Source organism: Spodoptera frugiperda, chromosome 25, assembly GCF_023101765.2.
Source record: "Spodoptera frugiperda isolate SF20-4 chromosome 25, AGI-APGP_CSIRO_Sfru_2.0, whole genome shotgun sequence".
Taxonomy (NCBI): domain Eukaryota; kingdom Metazoa; phylum Arthropoda; class Insecta; order Lepidoptera; family Noctuidae; genus Spodoptera; species Spodoptera frugiperda.
This window is the reverse complement of record NC_064236.1, coordinates 9724279-9742358: the sequence shown is the minus strand read 5'-3', so window position 1 is coordinate 9742358 and position 18080 is coordinate 9724279. Positions and strand designations below refer to the sequence as shown.

The window sequence follows — 18080 nt, the reverse complement described above, 5'->3', positions numbered from 1 at the left end:
TTTGTTATCAAAATTCTCTCGTCTATTGTTTGGTTTGCCTCTATCGTTATAACATAATTGTTGAAATTAAAGTACATCATCGCTTACATTTCGAAGAATAACACACGTAATTATTATGTTACAATATTTTTAATTTCTTCGTATTTTACAAATGAATTGTAACATCGTTTCATATTTGTAAAACGAACGCTTTACTATAGTATAGTCAGAGACATATTTCTTTACGATATTTTCGAGATCAACCAACGTGTTGATATGTAAAAAGGTTTTTCTAGCGGAAACGTCTAGCTCCCATGGGAAATGGGGAAAGATTGTGGAGATAGTCTAGCCTTGCGGGTTGCGGGTACCATGACATAATATAATATCATATTCGTTTTCTACAAAGACCGACACAAATGTACTTCTTACATTTCCCATAACATATTAGAAGTTTGTTACGAGGCGCAAGCTTTGTACATCGAACGCAAATCCAGACTTCACTGCAATATTAGTTTCGAAATTCAATTCATACGCGTGCTGTGAAATATTATAGGGCAACTTTGTCACCCTCATGTGGCGTGCTCGCTAACATTTATCAGTATCCACCCAGGGAAATTTCCTGTATCTAATCACTTTGCCAGTTTAAATCAGTCTCTGTGTACAGGTATGAATTTCAAAGTCAGGTAATTGGATTAGAAACTCCCAACACGTCTGTGGTCGACGACACATACAACTCAATTTCTTTTAATCGAATGCGAACGCAATTGACTTTGTGAAAACAACGCGGCTCCAAGCAAAAAGTATAAAAACTAGTAAACATGGTTTAGATGAAACTCTCGAGTTAACTTGTTGAAACAGGGTACACGCGTGCATGGATGGCTTCGATATTGGCTAACTTGAAATTGGATCATGTAATAGGTTGAAGGTCAGTGTAAGGGTTGCATCAACCGCCATGTTGCCTTCACTAGCTAATTGAATCTCGACACATTCAATTTTCTATCTATTGATCAACAGAATGAATTTGATTTTCCATTTACTCAGTTATGGGCGACTCCATTCGCGTGGTACACGGCACGTGTAAGCTGGCGCAGACGTTGATGCACTTCAGTTTATCAAAGATTACATTATTGATCTGAAACCAATTTCCTAGTTGCCTTATTGGCTTGATGAGAAAGGATTTGAATGATATTGATAGTTACCTGCCCTTCTCGTACTTAGATTGTTTCTGTATTAGTGACTGAAGTAGTACCTACATATCTCATCTTAGGTTGAATGAAGCACATGGTTCACAAAAGAGTCGTCGGTGTTTAGGAATACAGATTAAATAAAAAGATATGGTTTACAATTACAATAGCGATCAGTTCAGGTGAGTTTTATGTTGCGTTATAACTGATTACTGTTTTTTTCTTTAGTTATAAAAGTTTAACAGACATAATTGTTTTTATTTCGACTATAGTTTTTAGACACCGATTAAATTGTATTTTGCAGGCGTACGTAAGCCTGCGGATATATAAAGTAATAACTAGTTTTTGTAGGTACATAAACAAATTGACTTAGGTAGGTACTATTTTTTCTCTTTATTAATATAAACAAATGTTTCCCGCTTTTGAAAATGTACAGTCAGCATCAAATATATAAATCTTTTTTTTTTGAGTGGGGAAAATCATCCAATGACTTCTCCCGCCTTTGGCGAGGCTGGAGGGAGTGTCAGACTCTTACTGATTAAAAACCACCCCGTTACTATTTCTGCCCTTTGAGCCGGATCCCCAGTAAACCCGCTAGGTAGTCTGCAGAAATATATAAAGCTGGGAAGCCGTTTCCTGCTTCTGCGACCCGCAGTAGACGCTCCATGCATCGGTAATCGTGCGATGATTTCTGGCCACCGAAAGCGCAGGTGTGAGAACCAGACTGGAGCGGACTATCGCAACGCCCCGTACGCTCCAGTCTGGTTCTCACACCTGCGCCTTACCATGTGCTTCATTCAACCTAAGATGAGATATGTAGGTACTACTTCAGTCACTAATACAGAAACAATCTAAGTACGAGAAGGGCAGGTAACTATCAATATCATTCAAATCCTTTCTCATCAAGCCAATAAGGCAACTAGGAAATTGGTTTCAGATCAATAATGTAATCTTTGATAAACTGAAGTGCATCAACGTCTGCGCCAGCTTACACGTGCCGTGTACCACGCGAATGGAGTCGCCCATAACTGAGTAAATGGAAAATCAAATTCATTCTGTTGATCAATAGATAGAAAATTGAATGTGTCGAGATTCAATTAGCTAGTGAAGGCAACATGGCGGTTGATGCAACCCTTACACTGACCTTCAACCTATTACATGATCCAATTTCAAGTTAGCCAATATCGAAGCCATCCATGCACGCGTGTACCCTGTTTCAACAAGTTAACTCGAGAGTTTCATCTAAACCATGTTTACTAGTTTTTATACTTTTTGCTTGGAGCCGCGTTGTTTTCACAAAGTCAATTGCGTTCGCATTCGATTAAAAGAAATTGAGTTGTATGTGTCGTCGACCACAGACGTGTTGGGAGTTTCTAATCCAATTACCTGACTTTGAAATTCATACCTGTACACAGAGACTGATTTAAACTGGCAAAGTGATTAGATACAGGAAATTTCCCTGGGTGGATACTGATAAATGTTAGCGAGCACGCCACATGAGGGTGACAAAGTTGCCCTATAATATTTCACAGCACGCGTATGAATTGAATTTCGAAACTAATATTGCAGTGAAGTCTGGATTTGCGTTCGATGTACAAAGCTTGCGCCTCGTAACAAACTTCTAATATGTTATGGGAAATGTAAGAAGTACATTTGTGTCGGTCTTTGTAGAAAACGAATATGATATTATATTATGTCATGGTACCCGCAACCCGCAAGGCTAGACTATCTCCACAATCTTTCCCCATTTCCCATGGGAGCTAGACGTTTCCGCTAGAAAAACCTTTTTACATATCAACACGTTGGTTGATCTCGAAAATATCGTAAAGAAATATGTCTCTGACTATACTATAGTAAAGCGTTCGTTTTACAAATATGAAACGATGTTACAATTCATTTGTAAAATACGAAGAAATTAAAAATATTGTAACATAATAATTACGTGTGTTATTCTTCGAAATGTAAGCGATGATGTACTTTAATTTCAACAATTATGTTATAACGATAGAGGCAAACCAAACAATAGACGAGAGAATTTTGATAACAAAATTCTAATAATACTTTGTTCAATACGTAGTTACCGCGACTTTATTAATTGAAAAGTAAACGTATTGTACGATGATGAACTACTGTCACACCACGAAATTCAAAGTCAAAGAAATTCCTTATATTTTATTTTTTTATGGAATAGGAGGCAAACGAGCAAACGAGTCACCTGATGGTAAGCGATCAGCGCCGCCCATGGTCACCCGCAACACCAGAGGAGTCACAGGTGCGTTGCCGGCCTTTCTTTTATTTACCAATTACTAGCAAACTCGGCGAACTCCGTTTCGCCAACAATGATTTTTCCTTGATTTCCTACTTTTCTCTTGACTTTTTCCTAATTTTTTTTTGCTATAACCCTCACGGAGCCCGAGACCTTCTTCACCTTTCCAACAAATGCAAAACCGTGGAAATCGGTTTTTGCGTTCTGGAGTTATAGCGTCAAGAAGGAAAACCCGACTTATTTTTATATAGACTATTGTTTTTTAATAAATCAACTTAATACCAAAACACGTGATTACATTAATCAGTTCATAACATAAAATAATATTGACTTTATAATTAATTTACTTTGAATGGCATTGGAAATTTTAAACGGTTGGTGATGATGCTTTAAAACTTCTGCAGAATTTTCAATTAGAATTTTCAGAGGCATTAGACAATATTGACACAAAAAGTTAATCGACATTAAGTCGATATCACTTAAGCAACGAGAACTGGACTGGTAAACAACATTGAGATTTAAATGTTTAGTAATTGAGGACGATTTCCTCATCGAAATAATAAAGTTCTCCAAAAAAGCTGCTGAGATTTTCGTAACGTTTTCTCGTTCTCAACCTTGACATTGGGCGGATAATATCTAATCTAATAGTTAAACTAAATAAATGGGTTAATAAATAGCATCAACATTGTTTAGCCGAGCCCTTCACGGCACCGAAAAATATATTTGGACGGTATCCAAATATCAGGCAAACAATTCGTGTATAATATTGTAAATGATACGTTTTGTAACAGTGTGTAATTCCGTGTGTAGCAAACATTGTTTTTTGGTGGTTCAAGATACTTTTATAACCCAAACGACAAATTGAGGTCGATTGAAGAAACGTAAAATGCCATTTTATTCGTAAGTCCCTGGTGAAACGACCTCAGCTGTCGTCGTTTTGGTCCAACAGACAATAAAGTGAATTAGGAATACCAATTGGCAGCTCATGACTGTTCGTGAATCTGCCTCTCTCGCTCTTTTATGATTTAATTTCGCGCCTTCTGCGGTAGCTGAACGTATTTTAATCGGTGTTCAAGTGTTTCTTTGATCTACAAGCCATTGAGGTAAAAAGAAACTTGGGAAAATGGAAACCTCAAAACTACACCACGAGAGTGTTCTAGCTTTATACACGTTTACTTTATTCCCATATAATTATTTGTATGTATGTATTTAATTTATAGATAGTAACTACTATTGATTTAACTATAGGGTTACAGAATAGGTAAGTAGTTAGTTACATTTATTTTTTTATAAATTTGATAACTGTGTCCTTAATGGTCGGTCTAAGTAAATACGAGTATTGTTTGTGGCGACTTTGCTTTCGTGACAGAAACAGTTAGAGAAGAAAATAAAGAAATGTGTGTCATCAGCGAATGGAAATAAGAAGGTATTATTTTACCAACTCAAATGGTCGTCCACAATGTCGCGGGTTAAATAACTTTATGTGAAATAAGTTTGGTCCACTTGAACAGACAGTGAGTACTTCGTATACAAGTAACACAGTTTCGTATTGTTTCAACGTTACAGTTTATAGTTTGCAGGACTTTGTTTTCTAAAACAATGGCGTCTTTCACATTTGCATAAAAACACAGCTAGGTGTCACGCCATTACAATTGGATCAAATCTCTGTTTGTTCAACATTATTACATGTACAATTTGATTATTTGTATAATTTGAATACAAGTGTTTTGCATTTGTTGTTTTATGATATACATATTGTCGAGCAGGCTGATGACATGCAACATGAATGATTTGTCTACATTGTCATTCATATTTTGAGTATTTTATATAAGTAAATTACACCCCTACATGATTACGTTTAAGTAAGTGCAACGTCATGTTGATGCATGCGATACTGCTATATAATGCACACTCGGTTTTCGCCATTTGTGTTATAAGTCTTATATGATAGGGAGTGAACCTATTGATTTACCGTTTAAGTAAATAATACCGATAAATTAACACAAGTGCAGTTTCGTATAATTTTCAACTTGAAACATTTTTTATGCTATCGTGTAAACCTATAGCTAGTTGTTTAATCGTTCTAATTAATTGAATGAACGTTACAAACACATTTATGGGTATCAACATAATTATCTATCAAGTGTGCCTATTGGTAAAATATATGTTTTTAAATAAATCATATATCTTAACAGTTTGCTACATAGGTACATACCTAATATAAGAATGCAGAAGAATTTGAAACCATAATAGCTTTCTAATTTCTAATAGCTAATAGCTTTCTTCTAAAAACCAACAGTATTCATTAAATATTTTTATACATTTATGTTATCATCATCATATCAGCCATAAGACGTCCTCTGCTGAACATAGACCTCCCTCAATGACTTCCAGATGGGCCGATTGGAAGCGTCCTGCATCCAGCGGCTCCCTGCGACCTTAATCAGGTCGTCTGAATATTTATGTACTTATGTATTATGAGATACATAGTTGGCAATTTGTTTGCTTCTTATCAAGCTTAATACTTGGATTAATAATGTCATTATTCGCACCATACTGAAATGATTTTAAATTAAAATATTTAATTAACATGACTTTCAAATGTTTATTTGTAGCATGTTATTAAAACCTTTTTATTTAATAATGATTTTAGAATAGTAATGAAATATGGATATTGACTTTATGGGTTTAGTTTCTTTTGTACCTGTACATACGAAGTGACTCAATTACATTTTTAACATTGTGCTTTCTTGTGTTAATTATAAAGATAGGATTTTAGGTAATAGCCCTTTTTATGCATAACCAATCCGCAGACGTCTAGAAAACAGAGACTTCGTCATCGAAAAATGGCCAAAATTACGTACCTAGTATCAATATGCGTTATGCTTATAAGCATATACAGCATATAACTGTATAATTGCATCTGGTATATAAATGCGACTGTAAGACATACATCGATGATCGATATCATACATCGAGACGTAAGTGATTGAAGTAATACAAAAGAGAATACATTCTGTTAATCTCTTAATTGAATGTTTACTGGCTTACCCGTATTTCAGTAAAATATTGCCTTGTTGGTAAACATGTTACCCAGATTTAAATAAACAGTAAGCCATTCAATTAAGTAAGTGAGTAAGAGATAAATCAATGTATGTTTCTTTATTGTTTTACTACAACATACTGCAACCATTACCGTAGGTAAGTAGGTAGTTACAAGTTAGAAATCAGTCAAAATATCAACATTCGCAGTGTCAAACGTTTCGTGAGTTTTAACAATTTATTGGAAACGCCGCGCACGCGCTGTGTCTCGATTGCGTAGCGATGTAGCACCAATTGTTTGCAATAAAATTGTCGTGATGGCTGAAGGCTACCGACTCATTATTCTTATATACTTGAGATAATCACTGCATGGGAATATAAACACGGATTTCAACGCTTTGCCAGTTTTATAACAATACATTGTCATTATAATATTTAGATATTAGATTTTTTTACTCTGACCAAAAATTTTCATTGTTAACTCATCGCCATGCGTTTTTATAACACACACTTATTGAGTGCATTGATAGTAGCTAACAAATGCCCAAAAAACAACTAGCACGACCGTGACGATGTGACGACGCCATTGAATGTTTTTGTTCAAAACAGCGTTAAATCTAGTGGCAGGGCAGTGTTCAAGGTAAAGAAATCACTTGAGGAAATTAAACAGTAAGTTAATTAAGTGCCTAGCTACGCAGAGACGGCACCAATTCATATAGATAAAATACGAAGGTATATCTTTAAAAATAATAAAACTTAGAAAGTACTGGTAAGTAAAATGTAGCCTACTGGAAGAAGAGGACAATATGTAAAAAATATGGAAAATTGAAACCTATTTTTTCCTTTTCCCTAACGCTCACCCATCCTTTTCTAGACCTTCTTAGATTTTTTTAAGCGTATTTTGTTCCCTTTATAGTATTTCATTTTGGAATAAAATATTCGTCTTCAAGTATTGTCTGCACTGGCTTAAGGTTAAGATTGTCTCTGTTTCCCTCGTCTTTCGTTATTTACGTTTATTCTCCGTGCTCCAAGGACAGACAAATTAAGTCGTTACGTGTGATTAGTTCAAACAAACGAGATGGATTAGAATGAACTCAAGTCATGAGTGGATTCAGTAGACGTTTGGATAGATCAAGCAGTACGTATGAGAAGCGGCAGGGAGGGCCGGTGGGTCAGGCCGTGCTCAGCGGGAGTAACAACCTGTTCCGCAACACCACCGCGGTACTTGTTATGCAACTAACAACTCCGATGTCATTGGATATTACCGTATTGAGATTTTTTATTTTCTACTCGTAGACCGGTTTGACAAGTTCATTGTCTTTGTTGAGGTCAATAAACCTTTTTGACCGTCTTAATAGCAGCGAAACTAGGCTTCTGTCAAGGTAAATTAAGGCGATCACTCTTACTTTTGTTTATATTAAAGGATTTGTTAGGCGGTATCCAAACACATAAAACGTTAAGGGTTTCCAAGGTGCAAAGCATTAAGGATTCAATAAACCGAGTGAAACCGCTTTCTCGATAGCACACAATGCTTGGAACTAATCCAAACGTGAATACAATGGCTTTAAGTGAAAGGACCAAATAAACTTCGAAAATATATGATACGTGATTGGTTATATAGGTAACGGTGCGGCGCAGGAGTGGCCCGTGCTGTGCGCGTGCTGTCAGGACGATTGTATGGAGATCGACCGTTACTCACGGCTGCATAAGTTCAAGAGTTGAACGAACTATCACATCAGCTTTATAACAATAGGTGTTGTTACAATAGAACAAATGGTAAGCTGTTTATTTAACTCAGATATTAATCATTTCAGCAAGCAACGTGAAGAAGTAGTACCAGTACTGCATTGTGCTTCGTGTCAAAGTGGCCAGAGTATTTGGTTGGTTTAGTTGTATAGAAAAATATCGCCTTAACCGAATCCATCTTGATCTTGATGTTAACTTCTTGTTACGGTGGGGTGTTAACCTTTTTATAATGTGGATGTGACCTTGAACATACCGTTTGGGTAAATCTCATGTTTAAATAAATTATTCCTGCATGGCTGTTCATATCATCAAACAATTATTCATGCTTGACTCATTACTTTAAAAACCTGTAAATTGCTTTCAGTCAGGGTTTGTTCACAAATTAGGTCGCAACGACAATTTCGTTAATGGCCGACACTCCGCTCTCGCGCTTGTGATGCCGTGACGAAATATTGGCAATATATGATGATGGGGAAACCTTGAACTGGTGGCTAATATTTGGAGAAAAAGACTAGGGAGTGTTGAATTGTTAGTTTTCTACACCCAGCCCGATGATCACCAGTAGTGGTATGGTCATCAAGTAGAAGAGTGCAAACGCCAACAGGTGACAATTTCGTGTTGTAGACATACTGTCTCACAAAACGACGCCATTTCCATCCAACTATCTGTCTCTGCCAACATGAAATTTACTATTGCCGGCAGAAGTAGATCCAGCCTCATCCTGACTATTGAAACTTGCTGATCAGAGGACCACTCCTCAAGTGAGATCAGTGTTGGCAATAGCTGTCGCTTCTTGTTGAATCCTATTTGAGTTTCATTGGCACTTTTACAATTTTTATGATACATAATATATTATACAAAACACGAAATCTCTCGTGTGCACGCATAGTAATTCTTTTACTTTCAGCCGACCGTACATACTGTAAGCAGGCGATGACTAAACTAATTTAGAGAAATATATTTTTTTTATGAACACCTCTTTGACTTTGGTTCCGTATGCTATAATATTATCACAGGTAGATAAGGAAAACCATGTAGAACGATTTGTTGAAGTAAACGTGAGTGCTGTTTATATTTCTAATATGTTTTATTAGCACAGAACCTGGCATTGCCCCGAAGAGACGGACGATGACTACACAGAGTACACGACCGCATCACTGGCCGTATATTTGTCAAGCAAGGTCGTGTCGCCGCATGAGCATTATACGAATGCCCTTTAATTGATCAATAACTCGCCAATGAAATTACAGTCGACTGAATAATTTAAATTATCTATGTAGCAAGGTATAAGTATTTTTATAGCAAAAATCGTAGGTGTTATAAACGTCACAGTAAACAACAGTTCAATAAAATTAAATATCTTCGTCTAAAAATAATCGGAGGTCTATACATCTAACCTTAAAAAATTGGATTGAAAATACCTGCGCCAGTAAATATCCGACTGGGAATGAACAGCAAAACACGTTTGATAACTGCCCGCCTAGAGGAAATGTTTTCGTGGCACAAAAATTACGTTAATCAGAGCAAAGTGAATTATTTATAAAGTATTTAAATTAGGTGCCGAACTGGCGGAGGCGGAATGGAGATGACAAAAACAATGACGTAAAGACAGTCTATTCTGTTAACACTTGGAAGAAAAAGGTGCTAATCATTTTGCCATGATGGTATAAAAACCAGAAGTGTTTTACGCGACTGGATATCATAAGTCCGCGTCAACAAAATATATGCTGCATTAATTTATGAAGGGCGATTTCAAACTGAACATTTTATTTAATTTTCAATTACAGTCACTGAAAAAGCGTTGTATGGCGGAGTAAATATTTCTGTCTGCTAATGTAATTCTAAGCAGAATTAACTATTTCTCAAGTGTACAAGTTATACGTAATCCTGCTGGGTACTTATGTAATTAATGTGCTAAATTCTAACCACGACTCTGGAGTTCTTTGCCTTATTTGAATTTATATTTTTCTTATTAAAATTCCACGTTTGTTAGCGAGTATCTCTCAAGTTAATCTAAATTTTGTTTTGCTTAATAACGTCGCAAATGATGGTTGAGTAAATAATTACTTTATTTGTTGGAACACATATTTGGTTTGTTTGCAGGTACTGGAGTCACAGAGAACGCGCCAAATCCGTTTCCAACGAGTTAGGAGTACAGATATGGTCAACATTATGACAGTTGTGAGCACTACAAACTAAAGTATTTGCACAAGAACTTAACTGACAAAGATCTCGCTAACAACTTGGATACTTGTGTCCACGTTACACCTTCACTACAATCGTCGGTTTACTTATGTTTAGTACAATTCAACTAAGATTTGATAATACGCTGTTTTATCTGTCCACTGGTCATTATTAATTGCCCCCACGTTTTAAATTTCAAACGATATGCTAGTAAAGTTTTTGATACAAATTCACTTTTTCAGTTATAAGTCGAAGGGTCAGTGGCAAATCATAATACACTAATATTATTAGTGAAAATATTAGTTTACCCGTTGTCGCAGAGACTTGAGCTGTTGGTGTACCTATACTATACTATGGGTACGTTAAAAAAAATTAGAAAGTAGTTTATACTGGATTTAATCATATAAAGCACGGGATAATGCGTGTACCGCTGAAATTTTAATTTTCGTTTATGCTAACAAGTTTTTATGAAAGTCCAAGTAGGCACAAGTGCGTGAAGCCGCAGGCATGCCATTAAATTTACAAATTGTGGGAACTCTGAGACAAGTGGGTAAATTCTCGTAAGATAGCATATTTAATAGGTAATTTACATATTGTTATCACGTTAGGCCGACGCCGCTGGTTCAGCAGAACATTGCAACTCTGCTGTTCCAAGTCGCTTCGGCAATATACGACGTGCTTACTTTGAAGAAACAACTAATAAATAATGTTATACAACGTCTAGCTGTCGCTGATAAGTGATGATAATAGGTAAACTAAACGTATTTTAGAACGATAATAAAAATTATGTACGTGCTTATTAAAAATAATATATTTTTAACATATTGTTTGTTCTTGAAGTTTATCTAAAGGCCGCCGCCTGTCGAAGCTCTGAGATAGTGAATGTAGGTACGTACGTTGGCTACGTCTCGATTCCTGACGGTGATAAGCACGTGTTGTTTAACAACGTCGTTAATACAACGATTTTAATGAAGATTGTGTTAGAGTGCCATACGTGTGTACGAGATAAACCGTTAATTTATTGACGATCTCGTTCCATACCATTACGCAACATTCATTTTGTAACACGTTTTTACGAATTAAAACTATTTCGTGACTTTCATTAGGGCTGTGACGAGGCAACATCTTAGTATATTGTTATGTGTTTTGTAAGGTAGTGTGTCGCGATTTGATATGAAAGCTCGGCGTATTGTACTGTATATAAAAGAAGGTACTCACTTTACGTTATTCCTCATTTCGTAGCTTGCAGAGATGTATCCTGCGTCTCCACTGGAACAAAAACACAAAACTGTTTTATTCATCCATACGCCCACGTGATAACTAACCAAGTTTTCTACAGTAATTTAATTCGAAATGTTCGAAAGTTGCAAGGCGTCCCCTAAGTTTCACTTGTGTATTGAAAGTGCAAATGTTTGTAGACACGATAGGAAGTAGATACGAACAGTGAGTCCTGGATTGAATCGTGTTTCTCGGTCATTGCGTCTGTGAATCAGGGTGCAATATCCACTAATTATTGTATAGCGGAGACAATGGGCGCGCGGAACACGATTGACATGCCGCGACGACTGTCGTATCTGTACTGTCGCCGCTTCTATTAATGTTGTTATGGAAGAGGTAGTCTCAGCCACTACCCACTAATATCGTTAACATAAAATATAATCCTTAATAGAGATCGGTTTTCTAGCCGTGAGAGAAATTAGAAAACGGGTCCGCGGATGAGTTTTGCGATTACTGCGCCCCGTCAGGCCAGTCAGGAAAGCCGACATACATAAGCTGCTGTGAGCCGGTGAGGTTTGTTAATATCAGCATTAACACGATACTCAATGATCCGTTTCCTACTTTACATTGAAACACGAGGCTACGTAATCTTCTACGTTAATGATAGTTGAAGTTGTGCAGCGAATTACACACTTCTTGCCTCGTGCATCTGTGTCATTTGAATGAACAATGACTTTAAAATTCAATTGTCAAAAAATAGGCAATGATGCCGACCGGTAATATACTAATTTTATTACAACAGATTGTTGTAAAGAATACTTCACTGTTTTATCGAACACATTTCGTGCGAAACAAACACTACCCCTTTATATCATAGTATTTATTTACTTGTATTTTGTTAGGTAAAGAATCTAAGGTCTCAAATTTTACAAAATAATTTAAAAATAATTAGTAAGAAACATGGTCTTATACCTAACTACAGAAACGCAACATCCAATAGTTTGTTGTAAACCTACCTAACATTGATTTAAATGTGTCTAAGTATACATATTTAGTTAGCACCTCAGAATATATTAGGTATAGGTGCTACCTATTGTTATTGTTCTGATAACTACTCTATACTAAGTTACAGAGTTTAATATTCTTCACGACTGACCATAAATGGAGATTACATTGAAAGGTTCCATACAAGTAAACCAATTCTATTCAAACTCAGTAAATTGTAAAACACAATGTGATATGGAAATAAGCAAAATACTTTCATAATAGCCACCTACGCCTGTGACCAAAATATTGTCCAAATTTGTAATTTAAGTACTTAATTATATTTATATACCGAAAATATTTACCTTGAACTAAAACAATAAAGAAGCAGATCAAAGCATGAGAATGGAATTATATAGAAATGATATAATATATGAAATGTTTAATGTGAGGAACGAAGTTTAAAAATCAAGCTCAGTGATATGTTATTAATGCTTATGTACCGAATGCAGTGCGAGTTGATGATAATGCGATATGTCAGTATAAACCCTTGCATGGAAGTACACACCACGTGTATAGGTTGGGATTAACTTATAGGAGTAAGAAATATCGTATTAGTTCATTCATAATTTACTTAGAATGAAATTGCCATGATGCGTTAACATTATCCATGAATACTGTTATAAGTACTGTCTCGTACTACTAATTTACGTACAAGAAGGCTATGACTAACGTACTGACACGTTAGCCATTCAGTCATGTACTGTGCTATTTGATTACAGCAGTAACTAGTTAATCTTTTTGTTGTCTTTGCCATAAATTGAAGTATATATCTACTATTTTAATATTAGATTCAATAAAACGTCTTCTAAATCTTAATTCTTAGACATAGGATTGCATGCAATTAGGGCACACATCTAAACAATTTCAGTAACAACGTGGCCGATTAAAGTTATAACGAACTATAAAATGGATATTTGGTTTGCCTTTTAAAATTTAAAGTATTCGTCTTTAATAATCGCGTGTTGGCCGGTAATATTTCCTAGCATAGTCCCACATTATACCATAAAAATATCAATTACCGACTACTATGTTTGAGCAATACAAACTCTTATTACGATTATATGGCATACAAAGTACGCGACGTCAATGTTTCCGCAGGCTGTGATAAGGTGGTTAGAAATTATTTACACTTTGAAAACACGTTTTCCTAAGTGGCGCATAAACAGTATAATAACGTACGTACAACGTCAACTTCGCTGTCACATCTTCCCACATAATTGTGCAAAGTGAACTTCACCAAGGCCGACATTTCCTTCCACATGTTACTTTTGATCCATAATGCATTCTCATTATCCCTTCGACGTTGTACAACCCTTTTACACGTGGAAGTGTGAGATGATTGCTCTGTAGAAAAAATTATTTCTAAGAGATCGACATAGAATTCGATTTTTTAACCCATTTACATATAATATAGGTATATCCTGGGTAAACAACTAGACAATGAGTGGATCCCGAAGACTTAAAGTGTTATTAAAACTACGACTTAATTACTGTTCCTCGCATTAAACAGGATGCGCACAATTTGTGCCAAACTATAGCCTCGGAACAGCTCCTGAATTAGGCAAATCAGCGTGTTTCATCAAATCAAAACTTGGTAACGAACCACATAAGTTATTAACGCTCTATGTAGCAGTCAGCTACTTGATAATTAAGTCGATTATACTCATCGCGCGTGTGTCTCGTACTCGTACGCTACAATTTGTATGTATGTTGATAACAAATTGTGCGTAACATTTTTCTAGAAAGCAATGCATAATTGTTAAGTACTGCACACGATAATCACGCCAAGAATGTATTATTGGTGTTGACTACATTACCAACTACCCATGGTTTTCCATGAATTCAATAAAAAGAGTACCTATTTAGTTTAACCAAACCCTGAGATACTTATATTTTAGCATTGCGTTAAATAAAGATTATCAGGATCAGGAGCTCAATTAGAAACTTTTTTCGCTTTCGATATTTGTAACACTTAGTACCTAGTAGTCTATTTAAGACAAGTTTGCTTTAGATATGAAGAGAAACCTACAACACTGGGTAGGTTCAGTACTAGTTTTCTACACGAGTAAAGATTAGAACTAGTAACAGAAAGCAGTGCTCCAACAACGTTGACAGACAAACTAACAAACTTTCCCACTGAGTTTTGATCACAACATTTCATTGCTTGACCGTGAAACTTAGAGAAACGCTGTCAACTTCAATGTTGTTCACAAACTGATCAAATCGATTTAGTTAGTTACTCGGGTTTATAACCAATACTTGTATTGCAATAATATTTGGCCATCGTATTAAGAGCTATGCAAAAATTATGTTCTTAAATACCTATACGAAGATTTAAAATCGATTTTTATTGTTTATGATCACACTAAAAAACAATACAAAATCAACAAACAAAAAAAGAACAACAAAAATAAATTCTAAAAAATTCCAACGTTTTATCCTTCCTTAAAAAAAATCAATAGCTGAATCATTTAAAAAATGCAGTAGATAATTCGAATCTAAATATTACAAGTTCTGCCTACTATCGAAATAAAGAGATTAACCAGGGCTTTTAATTAATAGATACTTGAACTTGAACTTAAGTACACAGAAATAGTTCATTAAAAATATCATCTACAGAGACCATAATCTCATCTGGATAAAGATTAAAGTATTAAAAATTCTTCTATAGTCGAGGTCTAGGTTATTAAGCTTAGCCTGCAGCCTGCAATAATCCTCTTACGAAGAGGTACTTTGTTGTAAAAATATCTATTACACCTGTTGCCCTATTTCACCGCAGAATATTGTGTGCTTTTTCTCAGGCACACCCACTTTCTAATCTTATCACTTCCCTGTACGGAAAATATCTAAAAATATACTTAAAACTCCCTGGCTTGTTATAAATACCGGTCACCTAGTTATTAGATGATTCAATATAATGTGACCTGGATATTCTTATGTCATAGTAAAGTAACACACTAACCCAGTTGCTTAGAAAAAAAAAATAGGAACCGAGAAAACTGTAGTGGAAAATATTCTACTTTTTCCTACATACCATACAACCGTTACACGGTAATATTTCTTTCTGTTGGGAATTGAAAAATATTTTCTCTAACTTTGACTCGATAGATATCTGTAAATACTTTGTTACAATCTGATATGGAGATGGAGAAGAGAATCATTCCAATGAAAACGTATGGCTAGTTAATAAGCGCGCATACCAGCGCTGTAATGTTAGACCCTGTAGTACTATGAACGTAATAGTTTAACAATGTTCGAGCCCGCTGCAAGAATTAGCAATAAAGCAAAATGCGTATCTAGATTGGTCTTTTTGATGTCTCTCGATTCGGGTGTCTGTAAATGAGTAGATATACAATATCGCTCAATTGGACCAGATGGCCGCGAACCGAATTGTGACTGACGTATTGAAACGATTGACGAAACAACTATTGTAGCCAGCTTTAGTAACAATATGCCCATTATAATACGATCGTAAATAGTGGAACAAGAATAGTTATTGCCTCCACACAAACTAAAAACCGCAAGGAAATTTATAATGAGGCCATTAAATAACGGGTCGATCGAAGTTTTCAACCCCTTAGCGCACCTGAGGGCTGAGTTATGGAAATTATTCTCTTATTAGATGCCTTTCTTGGATAAGAACCGACCAAAAAAGTAGTAAGCCATTAAGTACTTCCGGAGATTTCGTGGCGAAATAGCCAGTTAGGTGCACTTTTGTATAATTTGTTGCAATTATAATCGAATCGATAAAGGCGAAGTGACTTTCAGTATCTATGTGTTCGGTAATGCATGTATCTCAATGGCTCATGTTACTAGACGTAACCTCCTCTTACATCATTCGTTTTCTCTTTTCCTAAACTTCTGATCAGAGTACGCTCTCGCTGTTCACTAGTCACACTAGTGGTCGGATATCACGCAAAAAGGTAATAATAACACAAAGTGCTCGATATTTAACTACGCGCTTGTGCACTAGTTCTTAAGAAAAATACGCACTTACTCGTACTAGTTAGTATTGCGCATCATATCCGAGCAATATCTCAGCATGTGGCATAATAAGTAGCATTACCATTTGAATCCGTTTCAATATCAATTTACTACGTATCTTATAAAATTAAGGGCGATTATTTTAATTTAAAACAACTTGTTACATGCATTGAAAAGAAAATAGAGCACGTGTACAAATTACTTATTGAATGAATAATTTGTACTTATATTATGCATAGTGGATATAGGTATATCATTTGATCTATATTACGCAGGTAAGTAAGACAAGAAGAGCAAGACCGTTTAAGATACCATTTTCGATATATTATAAGACAAAAATCAAATTTCGAATAAGAAATCTTGTATCCTATGAAAAAAAAATGCGCACCTAATCAAATTTGCGACAACATTTTTAAACACCTATTCAAATGTATTGTACATAGTATTTGAATTAGAAAGTTTTAGCTTAGACTTCACAGGTATATCTGTAGATCAAGATAGATATTTATGTATGTAACATAACAAGCTATAAATTGTTAAAAAAGCGTACAGTGTATAATGCATTGCGAAGTTGATGCTATATAGGACACGGATGCTTTTAGTACCGGCGTCAATTTTACGATGATGGTACACTCTCTGAAAATATAGACATTTTTATGATAGGTATTAGTGATGACGCAGACGGTCCAGGAGATATCTACGGTACAGTACGTTACTCTTTTCAAGTGGCTAAATATGAATAGAATACAATCGTATTTTTGTATCGAGTTAATGTCTAAGATAGGTACAAATTATGTATACCCATAGAATAGCTTACTGAATATGAAGCTTTAAAATTTTTAGAGGTTATAATGTAATGTAAAAAAGGGTTTACAGAGCCATAGTGTTATTAACTGAAATAAAAAATGAAACCTTTATGTACCTTCATACGTAATGCATACAAATGATTAAGTGGGAGAATTTGGTTTTTATATGTATTTGAACGTTCGTAACTTACTTTTTGAACAGGTTTTGAGGTTTAAGAAAGTCCACATGTCTAGCTTTTTATTATACAAGTTATACATATACATACAGACTATCTTTAGTGATGTTGGCATGCCATTCACAACCTTTTTATGATTAACTATGCTACTACTTAAAATGGTGTCTTAATGAACTACTGCATTCGTGACTTGTTCATACCAATTTTACTCAAGGACTTGAGTAAAATAGGTAGAGAAGTACTAATACTTATTTGTTCTTTCTCACATTTCTATTTTAACTTTCAGACTATATATCTCATTCTAACCGCTATTGCTGAAGGCAATGTTATGTCTGTCATTCAATAAGGTCAGCCATTATTTTCCTTTTATTTTTGTTATGATACAAACTTCTTTCTATTATAATAATATGACTGACACCTAAGTAAACAAAACTGTTATTTAAATATT

General features: G+C 35.3%; 1 protein-coding gene across 5 annotated transcripts in view; it reads right to left on the bottom strand.

Moving 5' to 3' along the window:
* LOC118262896 (neprilysin-2) overlaps window positions 1-18080 on the bottom strand; it is a 56823-nt gene that overhangs the window by 20115 nt on the left and 18628 nt on the right. For 4 of the 5 annotated variants that reach the window (XM_035574599.2, XM_035574581.2, XM_035574571.2 and 1 more), the window contains exon 2: window positions 11620-11670. In XM_035574599.2, the coding sequence (XP_035430492.1) occupies window positions 11620-11636 (17 nt within the window). In that variant the 5' untranslated portion in view covers window positions 11637-11670. Of the gene's footprint in view, window positions 1-11619; window positions 11671-11843; window positions 12007-18080 lie in introns of those variants that run through there. The other variant, XM_035574554.2, reaches the window with a different exon arrangement.